General features: G+C 50.1%; 1 protein-coding gene and 1 long non-coding RNA gene across 2 annotated transcripts in view; one reads left to right on the forward strand and one right to left on the reverse strand.

Annotated features, from left to right (window-relative positions):
- Positions 1–36: 36 nt before the first annotated feature.
- Positions 37–20,894, forward strand: part of LOC114591954 (uncharacterized) — a 30,279-nt gene continuing 9,421 nt past the window's right edge. The window contains exons 1-4 of the mRNA XM_077923508.1: positions 37–401; positions 2,339–3,373; positions 12,623–12,998; positions 14,460–15,494. Of these exons, the coding sequence (XP_077779634.1) occupies positions 2,418–3,373; positions 12,623–12,998; positions 14,460–15,494 (2,367 nt within the window). The 5' untranslated portion in view covers positions 37–401; positions 2,339–2,417. The remainder of the gene's footprint in view (positions 402–2,338; positions 3,374–12,622; positions 12,999–14,459; positions 15,495–20,894) is intronic.
- LOC144325890 (uncharacterized) lies at positions 10,419–12,192 on the reverse strand. The gene is made up of 2 exons (XR_013391049.1): positions 12,116–12,192; positions 10,419–11,121 (listed from the first exon to the last, which is right to left on the reverse strand). It is a non-coding gene; the product is annotated as an uncharacterized LOC144325890 (long non-coding RNA).

Below are 20,894 nucleotides of genomic sequence, written 5' to 3' on the forward strand. Positions count from 1 at the left end.
CACAGACGGGCGGAGGTGGCTGCTTGCTCTGCGGCCGCCAGAGGGCTCTTGCGGCGGCTGCTCGGCTCTCTTCGTCGGCTCAGGCCTGGGTTGCGCTTCCTAGGTCAGGGTCTGCAGCTGCTTCCTCCATTGCGAGCCCGGAGAAGTCGGTGCGCCTTTTGGAGAGGGAAGGCGCCTTTTGCGCACGCCGCGCTCCGGAGAAGGCACCCGGGGACCCCCAGAGCCGCGCCTGGTGGGCGCTGGGGGGTGACCCCCCTACCCGTGCGGTGGAGGCAAGCCGGGGAGCCTCTCTCCGAGGGGGCTCCCGCGCGTGTGACCCCCGAAGGCGACGCGGTTTGTTGCTGCCGCTCCGCACCCCCTTTGATTTGGACACCCAAGGAAGGAGAATCTCCCACTGGCAGGTTAGCGGCCACGGCAGTGGGTGCGCGGGTGGGTTCAAAAGGGGTGTCAGCGGGTGGGGAGGTGGGAGAAGGAAGGGGGACAAACGCCGGAGTCGATGCAGCGAGGGGGGCGGCTAGCTTGGAAAGCGGAGTCCACTCCGAAGTCAAGTCTACGTCCGAGGGCCTCGCGCCCAGGTAACGCTTGCTTTCAACATCGCAGTGCGATTTTGTGCACGTCATCTGTTAAAAAGAAGAGACTCGACGGCCAGATCAGCCTGCATGGAGCGCGATTCTCTGCTTGTCTGCACAGCCTTGGCAAATGTGGCGCAGATAAGCCTAGTGGCCCCTTGGGGCATATGCTGTCGAGATGGTTTCATAGAATTGTGGAGTTGGAAGGGACCCCGACGGTCATCTATTGCAACCCCCTTGCCATCCAGGAAACTCAGTTAAAGCATCCACGACAGATGGCTATTCAACCTCTGCTTAAAATCCTCCAAGGAAGGAGAGGGAGGGAGACCGCTCCACTGTCGCGTCAGAAAGTTCTTTCTGATGTTTAGTCGGGATCCTAGTACTTGAAGAAGCAGCTCTCCCTATACCAGCCTCCCTCATCACTCCCTCTTCAGGGGTGATCTTCTAGTCCCATTATGAAAGGAGATGCCTCAGGTGGCCTTCCCTGGAGGAGTGCCCCCCCCCCATTTATTGAAGGCCCGCCCCTCTCAGGTACGATTGGGCGCATTGTGGTCCCAACCTGAAAACATTTACCACTTTGCCCATGTTCAGTAAGGGAGCTTACTGAAAAAATAAGCTGAATTGTTAAGTTGTGATACTGCCTGCAGGTTTCTTTCAAGCTGGTTTTGGAATCGTGAGTGGCGCGTTTGTGATATTTCCGCCTGCTCTCATTGTTTTGTGAATTGTATTGTTTGGTGGTTTTCTACGCAACTCACCCTGGGATTGTTACTGGATGAAAGGAAGGATAGAAAAATTGGTAAATGGATCTGGAGCCGTGTTCGGGCATTATACTCATGGGTAGGTACAGAACAGCCCCCTTGTCGTGGACTCTGTGCGCATCAAGGCATCCCAACTTCTGGTATTCGCAGAATGCAAACATCTGCATGAGCCAAAGCCCTGCATATGTTGCGCTGTGTGCATGGATGCTGGGGAGAGAGGGCTTAAGCAGCATGCATGGTGTCAGAACTTCGGCCACTCAGAATAACTCCTGCACGCTGCTTGTGTCATTGACTTATTTGTGAGCATAACTCCTGGAATAGGACTAGGGAGTAGTAGTTATTCTGGCTTAGGTAAGGTAAAGGTAAAGGTACCCCTGCCCGTACGGGCCAGTCTTGACAGACTCTAGGGTTGTGCGCTCATCACAATACAATAACCTGTTAAACATTAAAAGCTTCCCTAAAGAGGGCTGCCTTCAGATGTCTTCTAAAAGTCTGGTAGTTGTTGTTCTCTTTGACATCTGCTGGGAGGGTGTTCCACAGGGCGGGTGCCACTACCAAGAAGGCCCTCTGCCTGGTTCCCTGTAACTTGGCTTCTCACAGCGAGGGAACCGCCAGAAGGCCCTTGGCGCTGGACTTCAGTGTCCGGGCAGAACGATGGGGGTGGAGACGCTCCTTCAGGTATATTAAAAATGTGTTTTTTAAAAATGAATGAATGAATGTGTTTTTGGGAAGTTTTTTTTTACTGTTTTGTTTTTATTTTATGCTTTTACCTGTATTTTTATCTTGCGAACCACCCTGAGATCTTTCAGGCGAAGGGCAGTATATAAATTTAATTAATAATAATAATAATTATCAGACGGGAAAACCCACCTGATTTGACTCTTCCTCACATCTCGGTGGAGCAGCTCCCAAAACAATCTGGGCATGAGTAGCGAAGGTGTGTCAGTATGCATAACATGAGCATTCAACGTAAGTGACTCTGACTGATCTTTTATTATGATGCTTCCGCAGGTATAGGAAGCCACGCAGAGGAAGATACAGTGCCATGGAAGGTGGTTTGCAAAGCCCGTTCCTCTGAAAGCCCTGCAAGATGCTGACCCCCAATCCTGAGTGCAGCCAGCCCCGCGAGAGCAACAGCAAGACTAGAGGAGGGGAAGAGGCGATGCCTCGCGCCCGGCCCGCCGCAAAAGCCGTCCAAGGCATCCGCAAACGCAAGGACTTTGTGGTGTGCCAGCAGGGCGCTCCGGCAGAGGAGAAGCCCAACATCTGCATCGAGTGCGGGAAGACCTTCAGCCAGAACTCGAGTCTGGTCAACCACCGGCGCACGCACTCCGACGAGAAGCCGTACAAATGCCCCGACTGCGGGAAAAGCTTTGGGGTGAGCTCCAGCCTCAACCGGCACCAGCGGATCCACACGGGGGAGAAGCCCTACAAGTGCGGCGAGTGCGGCAAGCGGTTCAACGACAAGTCCAACCTGACGCAGCACCAGCGCATCCACACGGGCGAGAAGCCCTACAAATGCATCGACTGCGGCAAGAGCTTCAGCCGCAGCTCCCACAAGAAGCACCACCTGCGCCACCCGCCGGGGAAGAAGCTGGGCAAGGGGGGCGCCGCCGCCCAGGCGGACGGGGCCTGCGCGGCCAGCGCCAAGCCCAAGCCCAGGAGGAAGGTGGAGGTGCTGAACACCTGCACCGAGTGCTGGCAGAGCTTCAGCCAGAACGCCGACCTCATCAAGCACATGCGCATCCACACCGGCGAGAAGCCCTACCAGTGCAGCGTCTGCGAGAAGAGCTTCAGCGTCAGCTCCAACCTCTTCCGCCACCAGCGGATCCACACGGGCGAGAAGCCCTACGTGTGCTCCAGCTGCGGGAAGAGGTTCACCGACAAGTCCACCCTGGTGCAGCACCAAAGGATCCACACCGGGGAGAAACCGTACGCCTGTCGCTTCTGCGGCAAGAGCTTCAGCCACAGCTCCCACCACAAGAGACACGAGAAGATCCACAAGGCGGACTACCCCATACTGGCCTACTCGGCCCCCCTGAGCTAGCAGGTTGCCGCAGGGCAGAGCTTTCTGAACCGCACGTTCAGTGTGTCGGCCGCAGTGTGCAGGTGTGTCGCCGCGAACGCTCCTCCTGGGAACGGAAATCAGGTCCGTTTAACTTCCGGTTTGCTAGTGGAACGGAATTGCCGTGTCGCGAAATGATGCCTGTCTGGAAAGCGTGTCACCGACGTGGAAAGTTTGGAAAGCTCTGTCGTACTGGGGAAAATGGGGGTTCTCTGCCGGGGAGTCTTTTTCATAAGCACACAAGCCCCTTTGGAAGCTAGCGGGCGAAAAAATCTGGTGGGGTGGGAATGGGACGGATGGGGAGGGGAGCCTGCTGGATATCTCCCCAATTGCCAGCTTACCAGCACATCAGCTGGTGATTTTTGGATCAATTCCGCTTCTTGAGATCTAGATACAGTGGTACCTCGGGTTACATATGCTTCAGGTTACATACGCTTCAGGTTACAGACTCCGCTAACCCAGAAATAGTACCTCGGGTTACGAACTTTGCTTCAGGATGAGAACAGAAATCGTGTGGCGGTGGCAGAGCAGCAGCAGGAGGCTAAAGTGGTGCTTCAGGTTAAGAACAGTTTCAGGATAAGAACGGACCTCCAGAACAAATTAAGTTCTTAACCCGAGGTACCACTGTACGTCAAGCCTTCCATCCCAAAGGGGACATTTCTGGGCTAAACGGCAAAAGCGTATGGCAATGATTTTTCTCGATGGCGCTGCTCCAGACTGCAAATGGGAGTGGGGTTTCGTATTTTAAAGACCTCCCCATTGATCAAACGCCTTGCTCATTTTTTTATTATTAAAAAAAGCACATTAGGAACACAAGGCAAGGTTGCTGGATCAGGCCATCTAGTCCAGCGTCCTGTTCTCACTGTGGTCACCAGATGCCTGTGAGCAAACAGGACTTGAGATTAACAGCCACTCTCCCAACCTGGGTTCCCCAGCAGCTATTATTCAGAGGCACAATGCCCCTCTGAGAGTGGAGGTGGAGCCTGGGCATTTTGGCTCGTAGCCAAAGAGTTGTCAGCAACAACCTTTTCCTCTGATGCGCTAGTTTTCTGCAAAGGGAAGGGTTTCAAAGGAATGCGGGAGGGTATGCAAAAATGTGACAAACCCCCACCACCTGCAGTCTGAAGTGGTCCAGTCTGTTTGGGGTGAGTTTGCTGGACATAGATCAACTCTTGGTCTCAGCGCAGAGTCTCTCGACGTTTTCCTCCAGAACCGGTTCTGGCGGTGAAACAGCCTCACTTAAAAAACAGAGCTCTTACAGTGAGCATCTCTGCTGAAGCCTTTGGTGCTTTTAGCTAAGTTCAAAAGCTCCCTGCTAAGTACATTAAAAAGAACAGCTCTTCTTCAAGTGACGCAGAGACTGTGATTCTGCTTTTCAGATTTTGAAGCGGCTGCTCCCGTTTTTTCTTGCCACTTTGTGTAGTTTTCAAAGTAGGGAGGGGGCCCTTTGATCCCAACCAATAATAATAATAATAATAATAATAAATTTTATTTATATCCCGCCCTCCCCAGCCAAAGCCGGGCTCAGGGCGGCTAACAACAATAAAACAGTACAACAGTACAACACAACACAACACTCTAAAATCATTCATTATAAAATTAATTAATTCAAACCACTGGCAACCATTGGGCCAGAGCTCCGCGAAGATTGCCGAAGGAGGGAGTCAGGCTGTGCCCTGGCCAAAGGCCTGGTGGAACAGCTCTGTCTTGCAGGCCCTGCGGAAAGATGTCAGGTCCCGCAGGGCCCTGGTCTCTTGTGACAGAGTGTTCCACCAGATCGGGGCCACAGCTGAAAAAGCCCTGGCTCTAGTTGAGGCCAGCCTAACCTCTCTGTGGCCTGGGACCTTCAAGATGTTTTTATTTGAAGACCGTAAGTTTCTCTGTGGGACAATCCAAGACTTACTCACCCGATGAGGAGGACTGAAACTGTACTCCGGAAAGCTTCCCTGAAAAGGCAAGGGATCTACCTTTGGAGAATATCATTAGTTATATCAGGACATTGTGTGCTCTGCATTACCTTTCTGTAAGTCATGTTTTATAAATGTTTGTCATTCAAAGGCTGTCAGGTGTGGTGAAGCTGACCCTTTTGCTCTCCACAGAATAGAGCGCTGTGGTGTATGGGTTAGTAGTATCTTGTCTCCTGGTTCCCATTAGTGTCCTTTCCACCAGTATGCACCATACCTCAGTTATTTTGCCACCCCCTTTCTTCAAAAGCATAGTTGGACAATTTTTCCAGCTCCAGTGAACATGCCAGTAGGGTATAATAGGGCTGGAGGAACTTTGTCTCTCTGCGTATTTAATTTGCATGCAATTAACACAATGTGCATAAAAACAACAAGCAGAGGATGCTCGTTAATAGATTTAGCTGGATATTGCACTTCTTCCCTTGTGCTGCCGATTAAGATTCTGGCGTCGGGCCTCTGAGATTTTTTGCAGACAATCAGTAGTTAGTGGCGGTCTCAGTTTTTACATTGCCACTTGGTTTAGTGTTAGGTTTATTAAATTTTACGTATTGTGACCCTCTTACAAAAAGTCCCAAAGTGATTTAAGGTAAAGGTAAAGGGACCCCTGACCATTAGGTCCAGTCGGGACCGACTCTGGGGTTGTGGCGCTCATCTCGCTTTATTGGCCGAGGGAGCCGGCGTACAGCTTCTGGGTCATGTGGCCAGCATGACTAAGCCGCTTCTGGCGAACCAGAGCAGCGCACGGAAACGCTGTTTACCTTCCCGCTGGAGCGGTACCTATTTATCTACTTGCACTTTGTGCTTTCGAACTGCTAGGTTGGCAGGAGCAGGGACCGAGCAACGGGAGCTCACCCCGTTGCGGGGATTCGAACTGCCGACCTTCCGATCGGCAAGTCCTAGGCTCTGTGGTTTAACCCACTGAGCCACCCGCGCCCCTTTATCACTGTAAAGTGATTTACAACCTAGTAAAAAGTGCCACGATAAAAATCACATGATAAATGTAATTAGAAGCAGACTTAACAAATAGGGCATCGTGATATCATCGGCTTGGCCCAAATGTCTGGGTGGGAAAACAAGAATGCTCTTACCTGCTGCTGAAACAATGGCAAGGTTGGCACTGAGAGGGCCCGTTCTCTCATCGCCACCCTCTGGACCTCCCTTGGAACTGACATGCAGAATGACCTCAGATTATGATCTCAGGGTCTGGGCAGGTTCATATAGGAAAGGAGGTCCTTTCGATATAGGGGACATGAGCTTTAGAGGTCAAAACCAGCATTTTGAACTGAGCCTGGAAACAGTGAGCCTTGATGTAAGTGAAAATAGGAAAAATGCACGGTGGATTATTTCCCCTGTTTTAGGCTGACTGAAGCTGCAGGAGCCATGGATGGGACACCCAGTATTGTTGGACTCAGACTCCCATCAGCCCCAGCCAACATGGCCAAGTGTCAGGGGTGATGGGAGGTGAGGCCCAGCAACATCTGGGGGAGCCATATCTTCCTCATCCCTGCTGGAAGTATTGCAGAAAGGACGGTTCTTGTAAGCAGAACCCCTGCGCTCCATCTGCAGCCGTGCTTTGCAATCCAGCATCCCCAAAGGACAAGCGGCCAGTAAGTAATGTTGTCTATAGGCTTTAAACTTGAATAATTGTTTTTTTTAAAAAAAAACAACAACTATTCTACTGCCCTGTCTACAAGTCTTTCTTTCTTAAGACTTGTATTCCACCTTCTGTTTTAATGTACTGGAGTATAGACCCTTGGGTGCAAACACTGCCATCAAGTACGAGGGCTGTGAACGAACAGTGGGCGGTGTTAGTGGTATACTCACAGGGACCACAAGGTGGCGCTGTGGAGGGAGGCTTGACCATTTTTGTGTGGGAAACTACAGTTCTGTTGTTTTGCCTCCTCAATGGAGTTGCCGCTCGTGGTAAACTCTATGGCAGGCATGTATTTATTTGGGTTTGTTCCACCCGGCCTGATCAATGGTTTTCTTTAACCATTTCTCATTCCTCCATAATTAAAGAAGGTAAAGAGACCCCTGACCATTAGGTCAAGTCATGACTGACTCTGGGGTTGCGGCGCTCATCTCGCTTTATTGGCCGAGGGAGCCGGCGTACAGCTTCCAGGTCATGTGGCCAGCATGACTAAGCCGCTTCTGGTGAACCAGAGCAGCGCACGGAAACGCCGTTTACCTTCCCACTGGAGCGGTACCTATTTATCTACTTGCACTTTCACGTGCTTTTGAACTGCTAGGTTGGTAGGAGCAGGGACCGAGCAACGGGAGCTCACCCCGTCGCGGGGATTCGAACCGCCGACCTTCTGATCGGCAAGTCCTAGGCTCTGTGATTTAACCCACAGCGCCACCTGCGTCCCAAAAATATGGATCGCTTCACGAATTTCCGGTGCTTATATGTTATACTCAGGAATTTCTATAAGAAGAGACCCTTCTGTGGCATAAAATTTCCAATAAATTACCTTTGACCTTTTTTTGGTTCATGCCTTGTGCCCATATGTGGCAACCAAGCAGTTGGCATTCTCCATGCAGCATAAAAAAAAAAAAAAAAAAAAAAGGCCTGATGCATTTTGGGTTTTAGACCAGCTGTCAGAAAATCAACGACAAGACTAACACCCCCCCCCCCTGCTGCACTTTGGCGTTTTTAAATTTAGCTGTACATTTTGGATTCAGAGACTGCTATGAATCAGCCATTTGACACAATGAAATAATTTCTCTAAAATTATGAAGGAAGTATGAAACTTTTTAAAAGAAGAAGAAGAGGAGTTTGGATTTGATATCCCGCCTTTCACTCCCTTTAAGGAGTCTCAAAGCGGCTAACAATCTCCTTTTCCCTTCCTCCCCCACAACAAACACTCTGTGAGGTGAGTGGGGCTGAGAGACTTCACAGAAATGTGACTGGCCCAAGGTCACCCAGCAGCTGCATGTGGAGGAGTGGAGACGCGAACCCGGTTCCCCAGATTACGAGACTACCGCTCTTCACCACTACACCACACTGGTTCGCCTCTATTCGCCTCACAACTGCAGTTCCCAAGAAGGGGGATTGGCCCACAAACCTTTGGGAATTGTAGCGCTGTGAGGGGGATGGGGGGGTCTCAGCACCCTGAACAAACTAGCACTCCCAGGAACTTTAGGGGAAACCATGACTGCTGCAAATGGTATGACGCTGGTTTAAATGTATAGTGCAAATGGGCCCTTACTTTCAGTAACCCAACACTATGCGTCGGACAAATTTTCCTCTGAGCTGTTTTCTCCATGAGTATGCTTATTTATTAGAAGGTGGAAACTTCAAAAAACAAAAAAACACACTGTAAAATACATGGAGCTGGTTTATTTTCCAATCTAGCTCAGATTTCTAAGAAACCAAGGTATGGAGCTTTAGGTTTCATCATAAATCGAATAGGTATTTAAAAAAATAAACAATCTTTTGGTCCTTGCAGAATGTCCTTGTCATACTTTTTGCGGCTTGTTGAACTCCATTCATCTTTCATTCTGGATATTGACAAGCTAGAGTGTGGTCCAGAAGAGGTTGACCAGAATTAGGAGAGAGGTCTGGAGACCAAGTCTTATGACGAAGGGTCGAAAGAGCTGCGGATGTGCAGCTTGGAGAAGATTGAGGGGATACCTGATAGTTGTCTTTAAATATCTGAAGGGGGTGGTATATGCAGAAGACTTGTGCCTTGTTGTGTTGCCAGAGGACAAGACTGGAACCACTTGAGGGGACAATACAAAGGAACCCGGCAAAGTGTGTGTATTGCTACTTCCTGATAGGAGGCAGGGTGCCAGGAAATCCCAGTTGCAGTTGCTGAAGGAAGTGACTGAATAATGATGTTGACAAAGTCATGAGGCCTAGGCTGGCATACACACCATGGCCTGGATTCAGCTAGCTTGGTGTGCCAGTTGAAGCCAATGCAAGGGCACATGATTAGACAATGGGGCTTCCCCCCATGCATCTCTGCACCTCCCCCAAATATTCTCGGGGGGGGTTAGGATAACCATTAGACCAGTATGCACGAGGAGATGAGGAGTGCCCCTGTCAGACAAACAAATGCTCAGGTGAAAAGATAATGAAAATGTTTAGGGAAGTTTTTAATGACTGATTTTTTAATGTATTTTAAATCTTTTGTTGGAAGCCACCAACAATGGGTGGGGTAGAAATAAATTATTATTATTATTATTATTATTATTATTATTATTATTATTATTCGTATTGAATTCCTCCCCATACACATTCTTGCCTCCAAAGGTTCCTGGGAATGATAGTTTGTTAAGAAGGCTGGGAATTGTAGTTTTGTGAGGGGAAAACTATGGGGATAGTTAAATTCTCCAAGTATATAACATGGCTTGCTTGGGACAGAGTGGGGGACAAACCTTCCTTAATCTAACAAACAAGAGTGGATTTTGCCTGGCCCAGGGAAAGCAGAAGGTTTCTGGATAAACCTAGAAATTGTAATTTGCTGTTAAGGGTTTTACACTCAAAATCACATCCAGCTGTTTTTCTCCCCACAAGGGAATGAGAGAGCATGATTTTGAGTGTGTGGAAGGGAAGCCATTATGAGTTTGATTTTCAAAACAAGCCTCATGTAAAAGGTACCTGCAACTACATGTCTTGTGAAATTATCGGCCAGTGAAGAACTCAAAACCTACAGTGGAAGCTGCAGCCCACTGGGACAGTAAACTTGCAGTAAACAGATTCAGTAAACACTCCTTTGTTTTTGGAATCCTCTTGAGGAATAAAAGGGACCGGGGGCCCTGAGGGAAGGCAATTTTTTAGTGGACAATTGGCCTGTTCCAATATTGCTCTTCCATTCAAAACCTCCCAATGTGGCATTCATTCGTTCCCCACTTTCTTCACCAGGGTAGGAGAATCTGTGGCCTCTGAAAGTTGCTGGACTCTACCTCCCATCATCCCTGACCACTGGGCCATATTCGAGGACCACCAGGTTCCCCATCCCAGATCTGTAGTATTCAAGGCAGCTGGCAGCTATACAAAAGGAAAATAAATAAATGGCAAATTCCTTAAAAAGACTAAAATGCACACTGTTCACTGACAAAGCGACCGATCCCACCTTTATTGAGATGCTGTTTAGATTTTGAGTGTGCCACTACTGAAAAGGCCCTGTCACAAGTATCCACCCTCCATACATCTGCTGGCACACGTTTCCGCAAGTAACATAAAGTTTGAATTGAAATTGAAATACTTTATTGTCACTTGGACAACTTGTATACAGTGAGATTACACAAGCACCCCCCACTCAGCTCTTAGTCTTAATTCCCCTTGTTTACTGATGCACACCCACCAAACCCGAAAGTCAGTTGCCCTGTTGTTATCTTTTCATTCAGCAGCCTAACAGCCCACGGATAGAAGCTGTTCTTTACCCTGTTGGTGTGACTAATCATGCTTCCATGTCTTCTGCCCGAGGGCAGGAGATCAAGAAAGTGTCGGCCAGGGTGTGAATCATCCCTGAGAATTTTCCTCACTCTCCCGAGGCAACGTTCTTCCACAACGTCATCCAGCAGATTCACTGGACGGTCCATAATATCTTGTGCTGTATTCACCACCCTCTGTAGGCACTTCCTATCAGTTGATGTCAAACCAGCATACCACACCCTGATGCAGTATGAAAGGACACTTTCTATTGTGGACTGGTAGAAGAAGATCATCAAATGTTGATTGACATTGTTCTTTCGCAATACTCTGAGGAGATGGAGTCTCTGTTGGGCTTTCTTAACCACCTGGGTGAAGAGAAGTTGACCTGTGGAGAGAATCAATCAACCTCTTGCTAATTTTTCATTTGAGTGGCAGATGCCAAAAATGTATAAGAACCCAGTGGCCCATCTAGTCCAGCATCCGGTTTTCACAGTGCTTCCCTAGGTGCCTGTGGGGAACCATCAAGCAGGTTCTGGGCACAAGAGCACGTTCCCTTCTTGTGGTTTTCCAACAACTGGTATTCAGAACCATTGCTGCCTCTGACCTGAGCATGGACCATTGATAGCCCACTCTTCCTGTTAATTTTTCTAATCCTCTTTGATAGCCATCCAAATTGGCGGCCCTCGCCGCCTCCTGTGGCAATGAGTTCTGCAGTTTAACTATGCGCTGTGTGAAGAAGGACTTTATTTTATCTTCCAGCCATAGACATCACAGACTTGTAGACTTGGAAGGGACCCTTAGTCCAGCCCCCAGCTGTCCCTTACAGGGATCGAACCTGCAACCTGGGAATTATCAGCACCACGCACTGACCAGCTGAGCTATCCTGCCACTGGACGTTCAAGAGTTCCAGTGTGATGAGAGAGGGAGAGAAACATTTCTCTCTCCATTTCCCCCATGCCACGCGTGTCATCTTATAAGCTTCTATCCTGTGTGAGCAGATAGCATCAGGAGTGATGAAAGCAGCCAGAGCTGGAGGCCTCTGGCGTCTTGAACGGAAGGTGGGAAGAAGGAAAGGAGAAATGTAAGGAGAGCCTTGGTGTTAAGGAGACTAGGTGAAAAAGAAGGCACCCTAAATAGTTGTGTGGGAGGTGCAGGATTCCTGCTGCCTTTTGCATCTCCACCCTGAGGGACCCCCGGGCTCTTGAGCTCACGTTCAGCTCGTTGGCTTCCTGCTGGCATCTGGTTTGTGAGGACTATAGATGGACCACTGGCCTGATCCAGACGCCAGCATTTGAGGATGCTCACATCCCAGCCACCCCTTGGCCCTCTTCCTCAAGCCACGCGATGGCAGCTGAGCGCAAAGAGAGGCTTGCATTCACCTTTCCAAAAGCAGCCGGGCACTCACGCCCCAGCAGGGACAATGTCTGCAGGGAGCGCAGAGGCAGGGAAATGAGCGCCCCCTCGGCGGAAAAGCCAACCAAGGCGCCACGGACCATCGCTGCCAAGGCTGCGCCCACTAGGGGGCTCTGGCATCGCCGGCGCCAGGCTCCTTTCTTTGTCTGGTCGGGTCAGCCTTCCAGCATTGAGTTTCCTGGGTCAGAGGTAGCTGCTGGCGGTGCTGCTGCTGCTGCTGCTGCTGGAAGCGGCCTCCTCCTGCTCCGGCTCGCTCCCGCGCCTCCTCCTCTCCGCCTCTTCCATTGTGGACGCGGAGCCCGCGCTCGGCTGCAGCCGCTCCTGGGGGGGGGGGGGCGCGGGTGGGACCCCCGTCCGCGATGCTCCTGCAGGCGCCTTAGGCGAAGCGGGGAGAGGCGAGGCGCACCCGGCGCGGGCAGGATCTGGAGCAGACCTCTCAGCCATCGCGCCCCGAGCCCGGGAGCCCCTTGAATTGGCCGCACAAAAGGCGCCCTCTCCCGTTTCTGGCCGACGTGGGACAGGGGGTTTGGGGGTGGGGGGTCCCGCCGCCCTCGCCGCCTTTGCCGATCCCTCCCCCCCGCCGCCGCCAGCATGAGCTCTGGCTTCCTTGATCGCAAGGTAGGGATGAGCAAAACCCGCCACCCCACCCCAGAAATTAAAACAGGGCGACGTGGTGTGTATAGGGGGGCCCCCCGGATCGCTCGGGTCTGCTTCTCGCCTCGCGCCTCCTCGGGCGGCAGCAGCTGCGGGCCGGAAAGAGGGGTTGATCCGGACCGCTGGGTTGGAAACCAGCCCCCCGCTGGCCGCTCTCCTGCAGCCACCTCCGGCCTGGCTACCGGCGCACGGACGGTGAGCTGCAGCTGGAATTCGCATGGGGGTGGGGGCGGCTGATCTCTGGGGTGGCGGTGGTAGCGGGGAGTCGAGGGGCGAGAGTAGGCCTGAGCATGTGCAGAGTGCGCTTCCGCCACGCATTGCTCGTCGTGTTCCCCGGGACACCCCGGTTCCTGCTCCGCCGCGCGCAAAATACAGGCAAACGGTGGAATTGTTGCGGGTGGCAAGCCTGCCTGCGGCTTGAGCTTGGAAGATGACACGCACGTGCGAGGGGCAGCGTGTGTGTGTTTATAAATGGCTTCAACTTTCACAAACAATGATGCTGTTTGCGTTTATTTTGTGCTGAGGAGTCTCTTCCCCGAGAACAGATGGCAGCATATGGAGGGGCCCCGAGTAACGCATCCTCTCTCTCTCTCTCTCTCTCCTGTGTTTGGGATTAGAGGACTTGGGGAAGGCTGCCGGCATCTCCTGAGACATTAACTGCTTTGGGGAAAGGTTGAGGAATAATGCAAATGATGGTTGGTAGTGGAAGACCGCTCTGTGGAGCTAAGGGCAGGCTAAGCCTTTTCTCCTATTAAGGGCCACCCAAGATTCCAAAAGCAAAATGTCACGGGAAGTGTGGCGCCCAGCTTAAAGCCGAATTCAGAAGCTGGCAGCCTGGGAGCTGTGTCCTGCGTCTTTCCCCAAGCTGCCTCCAGGGTCTGCTGCTTCTGCCGGCTGTCTTCCCCCTCTCTCTTCAGAGATCAGCAGGGCAGAGCGTGCAACACCAAAATGCGCCCTGAGTCCTTTGTGCCTTGCAGTCAACTCCACTGTATGGAGTAATCCCGCTAGGCTAGGCAGTTGGGTCAGAAGTGCCGAGTGATGCTGGCATGCAATGGTTTTGGTTTGCACAGCACTCCGATTCGTGGGCCATTTCCAGGAGTTTTTTGAGCCTTTTCAATGGCACAAATGACTTGGGGGTTGGAGGCGGAGGGTTCCAATTTAGCGTGCCTCTCCTTCCTGGCCCTAAGCACTGGGAATTTGCTTTCGAAAGGAATTCAGAATTCCAAAGGAAGGGAACAGCGAAGCCAGTGCCACAACCTGCAGCTTTTCTATACTTCTGTGTAATTTTCCTGCAGCTGTACACAAGGAGTTGGCATATGATGATCTTCAGAACCCGTTTTGGGGCCCTATAGTTTACCTGCTTTGCTAAATTCCTGATCTGCCTCCCCCCGTGAAGTCACCAGCAATTGGCCAAAGTAGGTTTTTGCCCACCTGCAGTTGAGAGTCAGTTCCTGCAATACTTTTTGATTATGGCGTATTTTAAGAACTGATGGAGGAAACAAGCCTTAATGCAAATGGTACATATAATGTATATTGGAACCACCTGCTCTGGGTTTACATTTGGATTATGGGGGTGGGATTAATAGGGTTGATGCTTTGCTGCTGTGAGCGTTGCCTCCCGTCCTAAAAAGAGCAACACGTTTGGTTTTCTGCTAGGTGAGAGGAAGTGACGCTATGAGCCACATGGAGGAGAACTTCAGCCCCGAGGAGGCTCGGTCGCAGCTGGTGACGAAGCGTAAGCTCCTTAAGATGCTGAGTTTAAGCCCCGGGCGCAGCCAAGCGTGTGGAACGGAAGTTCGGGAGAAGAAAATCCCTTCCATGACGTGGCCAGTGAAGCCGGTCCATACCATCAAGAAGCGCAAGGTCTTCCTGGTGCACCGGGGGACCCAGACGGAGGAGATCCCCGACATTTGCATCGAGTGCGGGAAAGTCTTCATCCAGAACTCGAGCCTGATCGACCCCTGGCCGGTCCAGCCCGACGACAAACCCCACAAGTGCTCCGAATGTGGGAAGAGCTTCGCCGTCCGCTCCAGCCTGAACCGGCACCAGAGGATCCACACGGGGGAGAAGCCCTACATCTGCCTCGACTGCGGCAAGCGGTTCAACGACAAGTCCAACCTGACGCAGCACCAGCGCATCCACACGGGCGAGAAGCCTTACGAGTGCATCGACTGCGGCAAGAGCTACAGCCGCAGCTCCCACAAGAAAAAGCACTTGCGGGACTCAGGCGAGGAGCAGCAGCAGCAGCAGGAGCCTTGCGCCCTGCAGGCGGACGGCGCGGACTCGGCCGGCGAGAAGCCCAAGGCGAAGCAGAAGCCGGAGGTGCTGAACACCTGCACCGAGTGCCTGCGCAGCTTCAACCACAACGCTGACCTCATCAAGCACATGCGCATCCACACTGGGGAGAAGCCCTACAAGTGCAACATCTGCGAGAAGAGCTTCAACGTCAGCTCCAACCTCTTCCGGCACCAGCGGATCCACACGGGCGAGAAGCCCTACGTGTGCTCCGAGTGCGGGAATTGCTTCACCGACAAGTCCACCCTGGTGCAGCACCACCGCATCCACACCGGCGAGAAGCCCTACGCCTGCCGCTTCTGCGGCAAGTGCTTCAGCCACAGCTCCCACCACAAGAGACACGAGAAGATTCACAACAGAGAGAACCCCTTGTTTGCCTACCCCATCCCGCTCTTTTAACAGGGTCGCTCTCGCAGCTGGAGCGGGTAGATAGGGAACTCTGTGCCTCGGGAAGCTTAACGAGTGGGTTTTTGTTGTCGTTCAAAGAAAGAGCGCAGGAGCCGTCTTAAAAGATTGCGCCAGTCTGGCTTCAAACGCCATCGCAAGGTTTGCCGCTCGTGGCAGGTACTGGATATCAATGCCTTAGTCTATAGGATCTTCGGTAAGATCCGTATGTAGTTATAGGCTACAATGAACGCTCAAAATCTGGTTGGCTCTGTTGCGAACGTCGATAATCCCAGATAAATTTTGTGCTTTTCTGAAAACATCCCCGCTTTGGGGATATAAGCCGTTGAAGAGCAGGCAGATTTATGTGGCTGTCAGCACTAGCGGCTGTTCTTTCGGGCTGTCAGAAAATGCATTGGGTCGTCAACGCTCAGTATCAACAAACAGGAATATTGTGAGTTCTTAGGAATATTGTATGTGACACTCCTGCAGCCCTTGCTAATATGCCTTCAAGATGTTTTGAGCGACTCACGTGGAAGCTGTCCGAAAACATCTGGAGGGCAGCACGTTGGCGAAGTCTGCATTTTAGTTTTATTAAAGGCACTATAGGACTATTTATTGATATCCAGTAACTGCGAGCGAACCTTCAGATGGTTTTGTTGCTTTGGCTCACTGGGCCGAAAGCTTTCGTTTTTGCGGCTCTTTTAACTACCTACACAAACCAGGCCGCAGGTCCTTTTGAAGAGAAGACTCCTAGTCTCTATGCAAAGACTCTTTGAGTGATGGAGAATCTGCCCTTAGGAAGTTAATGCTGGTCGCAAATTAACCTCAGTAGCCTTTTGCTTCAGGGCTTCACTTTCTTGGGTGGTAGCTCCCAGCCACTGGATCACACTGTATTTTTGTCCGCTAAGTCAGGAGGGCCCAAAGGTTGGTAGGAATCACATAGCTTTCTACAGAGGATCCATTTTACAGTTGACTTTTTGGTAAGCTTGAATAGGTTTGAAGTTCTCTTGAGGCCTCTGTAACAAGGCACATTTTCCAGGCCTCGGGGGTTTCCCCCTGCCCTTTGCTGCTCATTCTCCACAGTGTGGCTGCGACAAATGGACATCTGGCGGCAGAAGAGCCACGTTATAGGAAGACAATTTTGTGCTGTGGCACTTTAAGAGACTAAGCGGTTTGTTGTGGCCTGCTACTAAGGCAGCAGACACCATCGGAGGCTCACACAGTGGGCTGGGAAAGGTGGAGGTGGTGTGTTTATCTGTGCGTGTTTTTTTGCGTGTGTATGTATATATTATATCTATATATATTATATAGGTACACATGTGCATGCACACACAAGTTGAAAAACCAAATTAATCAAGGAGAGGACTGGAAGTAGCGCAACGGGCTCGGATTAGTGGACCACTGAAAGGTATGAACGCAACAGCAAATCAAAGGGAAGGCCGTCTTGCTTCCTTAGAGAGCTAGCCGCCTGTAATCCTTATTCAAGCCCTGAGAAATCTCAAATCAGGTTTGTTGACGGATTCCAGGTCCTGTTTGGTTTTAGTGTATTGCAGCCCGACGGACAGAGATGGAGGGGTCCAGGACGGCTGCAGTGGTCACCCCATTGGTTTCCCTGTATGTTCCCATTTTGTCATGTCCCGAACGGTGTTCCTGCCTGTTCTGATCCAGCCAGTGGTCCCCTGCTCCCCCTACCCAGGTGGGAGAAGAAGTTATTTGAATCTCAGCTCATCCATGGACCAAGTGGCCAGAGTCGCCACCTCTGTGCCTCTGCTCCTCCTCTGTTTTAAAAGGAAAGAAAAACGAAACACGCAAAAGTTGAGAATTTAGGGAATCTCCCTTCAACTGGGTAGTTGCGATGGCTAACTATCGAGAAGAAAGGCAAATGTCGCGCCCCGCCCTGCGCTTTAAAGAGAAAGTGGGGCTGTCAAATCTAGATCTAACAGAGGTAGCCTGATACGAAACTGTAAAAGTAACACAAGGGGGAAAGTTTGGAATTAGCTGTCCATAGAAGACTGTTTGCTATATCCAAGTAATTTTTGTGGTTAGCTTTTATCCTTTCTGTAGGTGAACCTTTATGAAAATGTTTGTTATTTAATCGAGTGTCTGATAGGAAACCTAACCTTTGACCTATTGTAGCAGTTGATTCTACAGGTTAATTAAACACTTTGTACAATTGGTGCTTTTTTTTGCCATCTTGAATGAGATGGAGAAGGGACAGTTGTCGATGTGTCCCCAAAATACAGGGAAAAACATTGGTTTCAGCATTTCTCAATCACCCGTAAGTGCTGCATTCTGTCTGAATCCATTATTTGTTTCTGCTGTGTGAGTTTTTGTATCCCAGAAGGCAAACTCTTGGTTAATATAGAGGCGTTTAGAAAATTCCCACTATTATCTGTAGGGGTTTTTTTTTGCGGGTGTGTGTATGTCCATTCGTAAGAAGAACCCTGCTGAATCAGACCAATGGCTCCTTTAGTCCAGCATCCTGTTCTCAGATTGGCCAACCCAGACGTCTATGAGAAGCCTATGAGAATCAGGGCCTGAGCATAATAACTCTTCACCACCTGGGATTCCCGGCATACTGCCTCTGACAGAGCAGGGAGAAAAAGGTAGGAGCCAGTGACTAGCAGCCTTAGCAATGAATTTGTCCATCAGTTAACTCTGTGCTGTGTCTTTCATATGTCCCGAATCTGCCAATATCAGCTTCATTTAAATGTCCGTAAGTTCTGGCATCACGAGAGAAGGAGAAACTCCATCCACTTTCTCTGCACCGTGCATCATCTTACAAACTTCTCTCGTGGCGGCTCTTACTCGTCTCTGAAACAGGCTTAGGTTTTGTTAAGTTTTCCTCCATCCTCTTGATCATTTGGGTTTCCGTTTTCTGAGCCTTTTCCAACGCTACAAAATCCTTTTTTGAGGCGAGGTGCCCAGAACTGTACACAGTATTCTAAGTGCAGTTGAATACAGTCATACCTCGTTCCGCTCTTACGGACTTTCAGCTTACGAACACGGCAAACCCAGAAATGTTTACTTCTGGGTTCGCTGCATGCGCATAAGCAACCTGCGTGCTTTGTGCATGCGTGGAAGCGCTTGATTGCGCCGCGCACATGCGCAGAAGAGGTCTCTAGTTGTGGACTTTTTGGGGTGCGAATGGCACCCCGAAATGGATTAAGTCTGCAGCTAGAGCTACCACTGTAGTCATATCATCATACTGGTAATCTTCTTTTCTTTTCTTTTTTGCAATGATCCCTAGCATGGAATTCATGTTTTTCACAGCTGTCACACACTGGATTGACATCATTGAACTTTCCGCTACGACCCCAAAGTCTCACTCTTGGTCAGTCACTGGCAGTTCAGACCCCATGAGGATTTATGTTTAATTCAGACTTGTTGCTCCAATGTATATCACCTCAAATTGCATTTGTCATTTTGTCGTCAGCTTGGAGAGATCTTTTCGGAGCTCTTCACCATGAATCTGATACTATCAGCCGGCTTGGCTACCACATGCCTAACTAAATTGTCAACAAGTTAAAAAGCACAGGTCCCAGTACCAATCCTTGAGAGACTTTCTACGTAATATTTTTTAAATTCTTTTAAAATTATTTATAGGCCACTCATCTGACTGCATTGCCCCAGCCACTCTGGGTGGCTTCCAACAAAATATTGAAAACACAATTTAAAAAAACCTTCCCTGTACAGGGCTGCCTTCAGATGTCTTCTAAAAGTCAGGTAGTCATCTATCTCCTTGACATCTGATGGGAGGGCGTTCCACAGGGTGGGCACCACTACCTAGAAGGCCCTCTGCCTGGTTCCCTGTAACTTCACTTCTTGCAAGGGGGGAACCGCCAGAAGACCCTCAGAGGAGGACCTCAGTGTCTGGGCTGAACAGTGGGGGTGGAGAAGCTCCTTCTGGTATAGAAGTCCCATTTAGGGCTTGAAAGGTCAGCACCAACACTTTTAATTGTGCTCGGAAACACTGGGAAAACTCGCATTTATTCCAATTCTCCACTTCCTGTTTTCCAAACTGTTACTGATCTCACCAGGGGTCGTCGTCCTCTTTCCCATGACTGCTAAGCTCACTTAGCGCCAGGAGTCTTTGGTAAGGCACAGTGGTACCTCGAGTTACAAATGCCTCAGGTTACAAACACTTCAGGTTACAAACTCCGCTAACGTGAAGAGTTACCCCGAGTTGAGAACTTTTCCCCAGGATGAGAACGGAAATCGTGTGCCGGGGGCGCAGCAGCAGCAAGAGGTCCCATTAGTGAAAGCATGCCTCTAGTTAAGAACAGTTTCAGGTTCAGAATGGACCTCCAGAACGAATTAAGTTCGTAACTAGAGGTACCACTGTACTTTGTCAAAAGCTTTTTCAAAGCCTTAAGTGCAAAATGTCAACTAGATGACCCATATGCATATGCGTGTTGACCCCATCAAAGAATTCATGTAAGTCTGTGTGGCAGGGCTTGTCCTTGCAGAAGCCATGCTGGTTGTGCTTCAGCAAGACTTGTCCTATATTCTTGGCAGTTTTTTAACAATACTGTCCACTAGTTTTCCTGGCTGTATGGTTATAACCAGCCGTTGCACAACTCCCCTATTGAAAGTATTTCTCGAAAACAATCCCTGCAGAGTTGTGTTAGTACACGGCGCATTTCAGAATCGGGCCACAGTAATCCATCTATCAAGGTTTTGATCTTGCGTTCACCCAAAAGTTCATTTGCAAGTTACAGTAACTGTGCAAGAGTCCTGATTCATTCACTCCTTCAGGCTGATCATGGCCATTAAGTGTAGATGGCTTTCTGTTTTTTTAAGGGGTTTAGATAAATTAATGGAGGATAGTTCTGTCAAGGGCTGTTAGCCACTAACTTCCATATACTGAGGTCCTGTAGACCTTGGAGCATCAAACAAGCAGAAGGATGGCCATAGCTATTGGATGCTGTAGTTGTGATTCCTGCATTGCTGGGGGGGTTGGACTAGATGACCCTTGGTGTCCCTTCCAACTCTACAATTCTATGATAATGAACTTAATGGGGGCCTCTGGGAGGGCATGATGGCAGAGGAGTGTTGGATTAGATGAGCTTTTCTGTCTGAACCAGCAAGGCAAATCCTTTATGCCAGGCTTCCTCAACCTTGGCCCTCCAGATGTTTTGAGACTACAATTCCCATCATCCCTGACCGCTGGTCCTGCTAGCTAGGGATCATGGGAGTTGTAGGCCAAAAACATCTGGAGGGCCGAGGGTGAAGAAACCTGTTTTATGCTCCACAAAGTGCAGACCTGGTCTTTCAAAGCTTTTAGTGATGAATATGGGCGAAATAGGTTGCCCAGGCTCCCATTATGTTTCATTGCTATTCTGTGCCTGTGTTCCTGCCCACTTTCATCAAGAGTATATTTACCAATAGACAGAGCACCCTCTGCCC

Source organism: Podarcis muralis, chromosome 2, assembly GCF_964188315.1.
Source record: "Podarcis muralis chromosome 2, rPodMur119.hap1.1, whole genome shotgun sequence".
Classification (NCBI taxonomy): Eukaryota; Metazoa; Chordata; class Lepidosauria; order Squamata; family Lacertidae; genus Podarcis; species Podarcis muralis.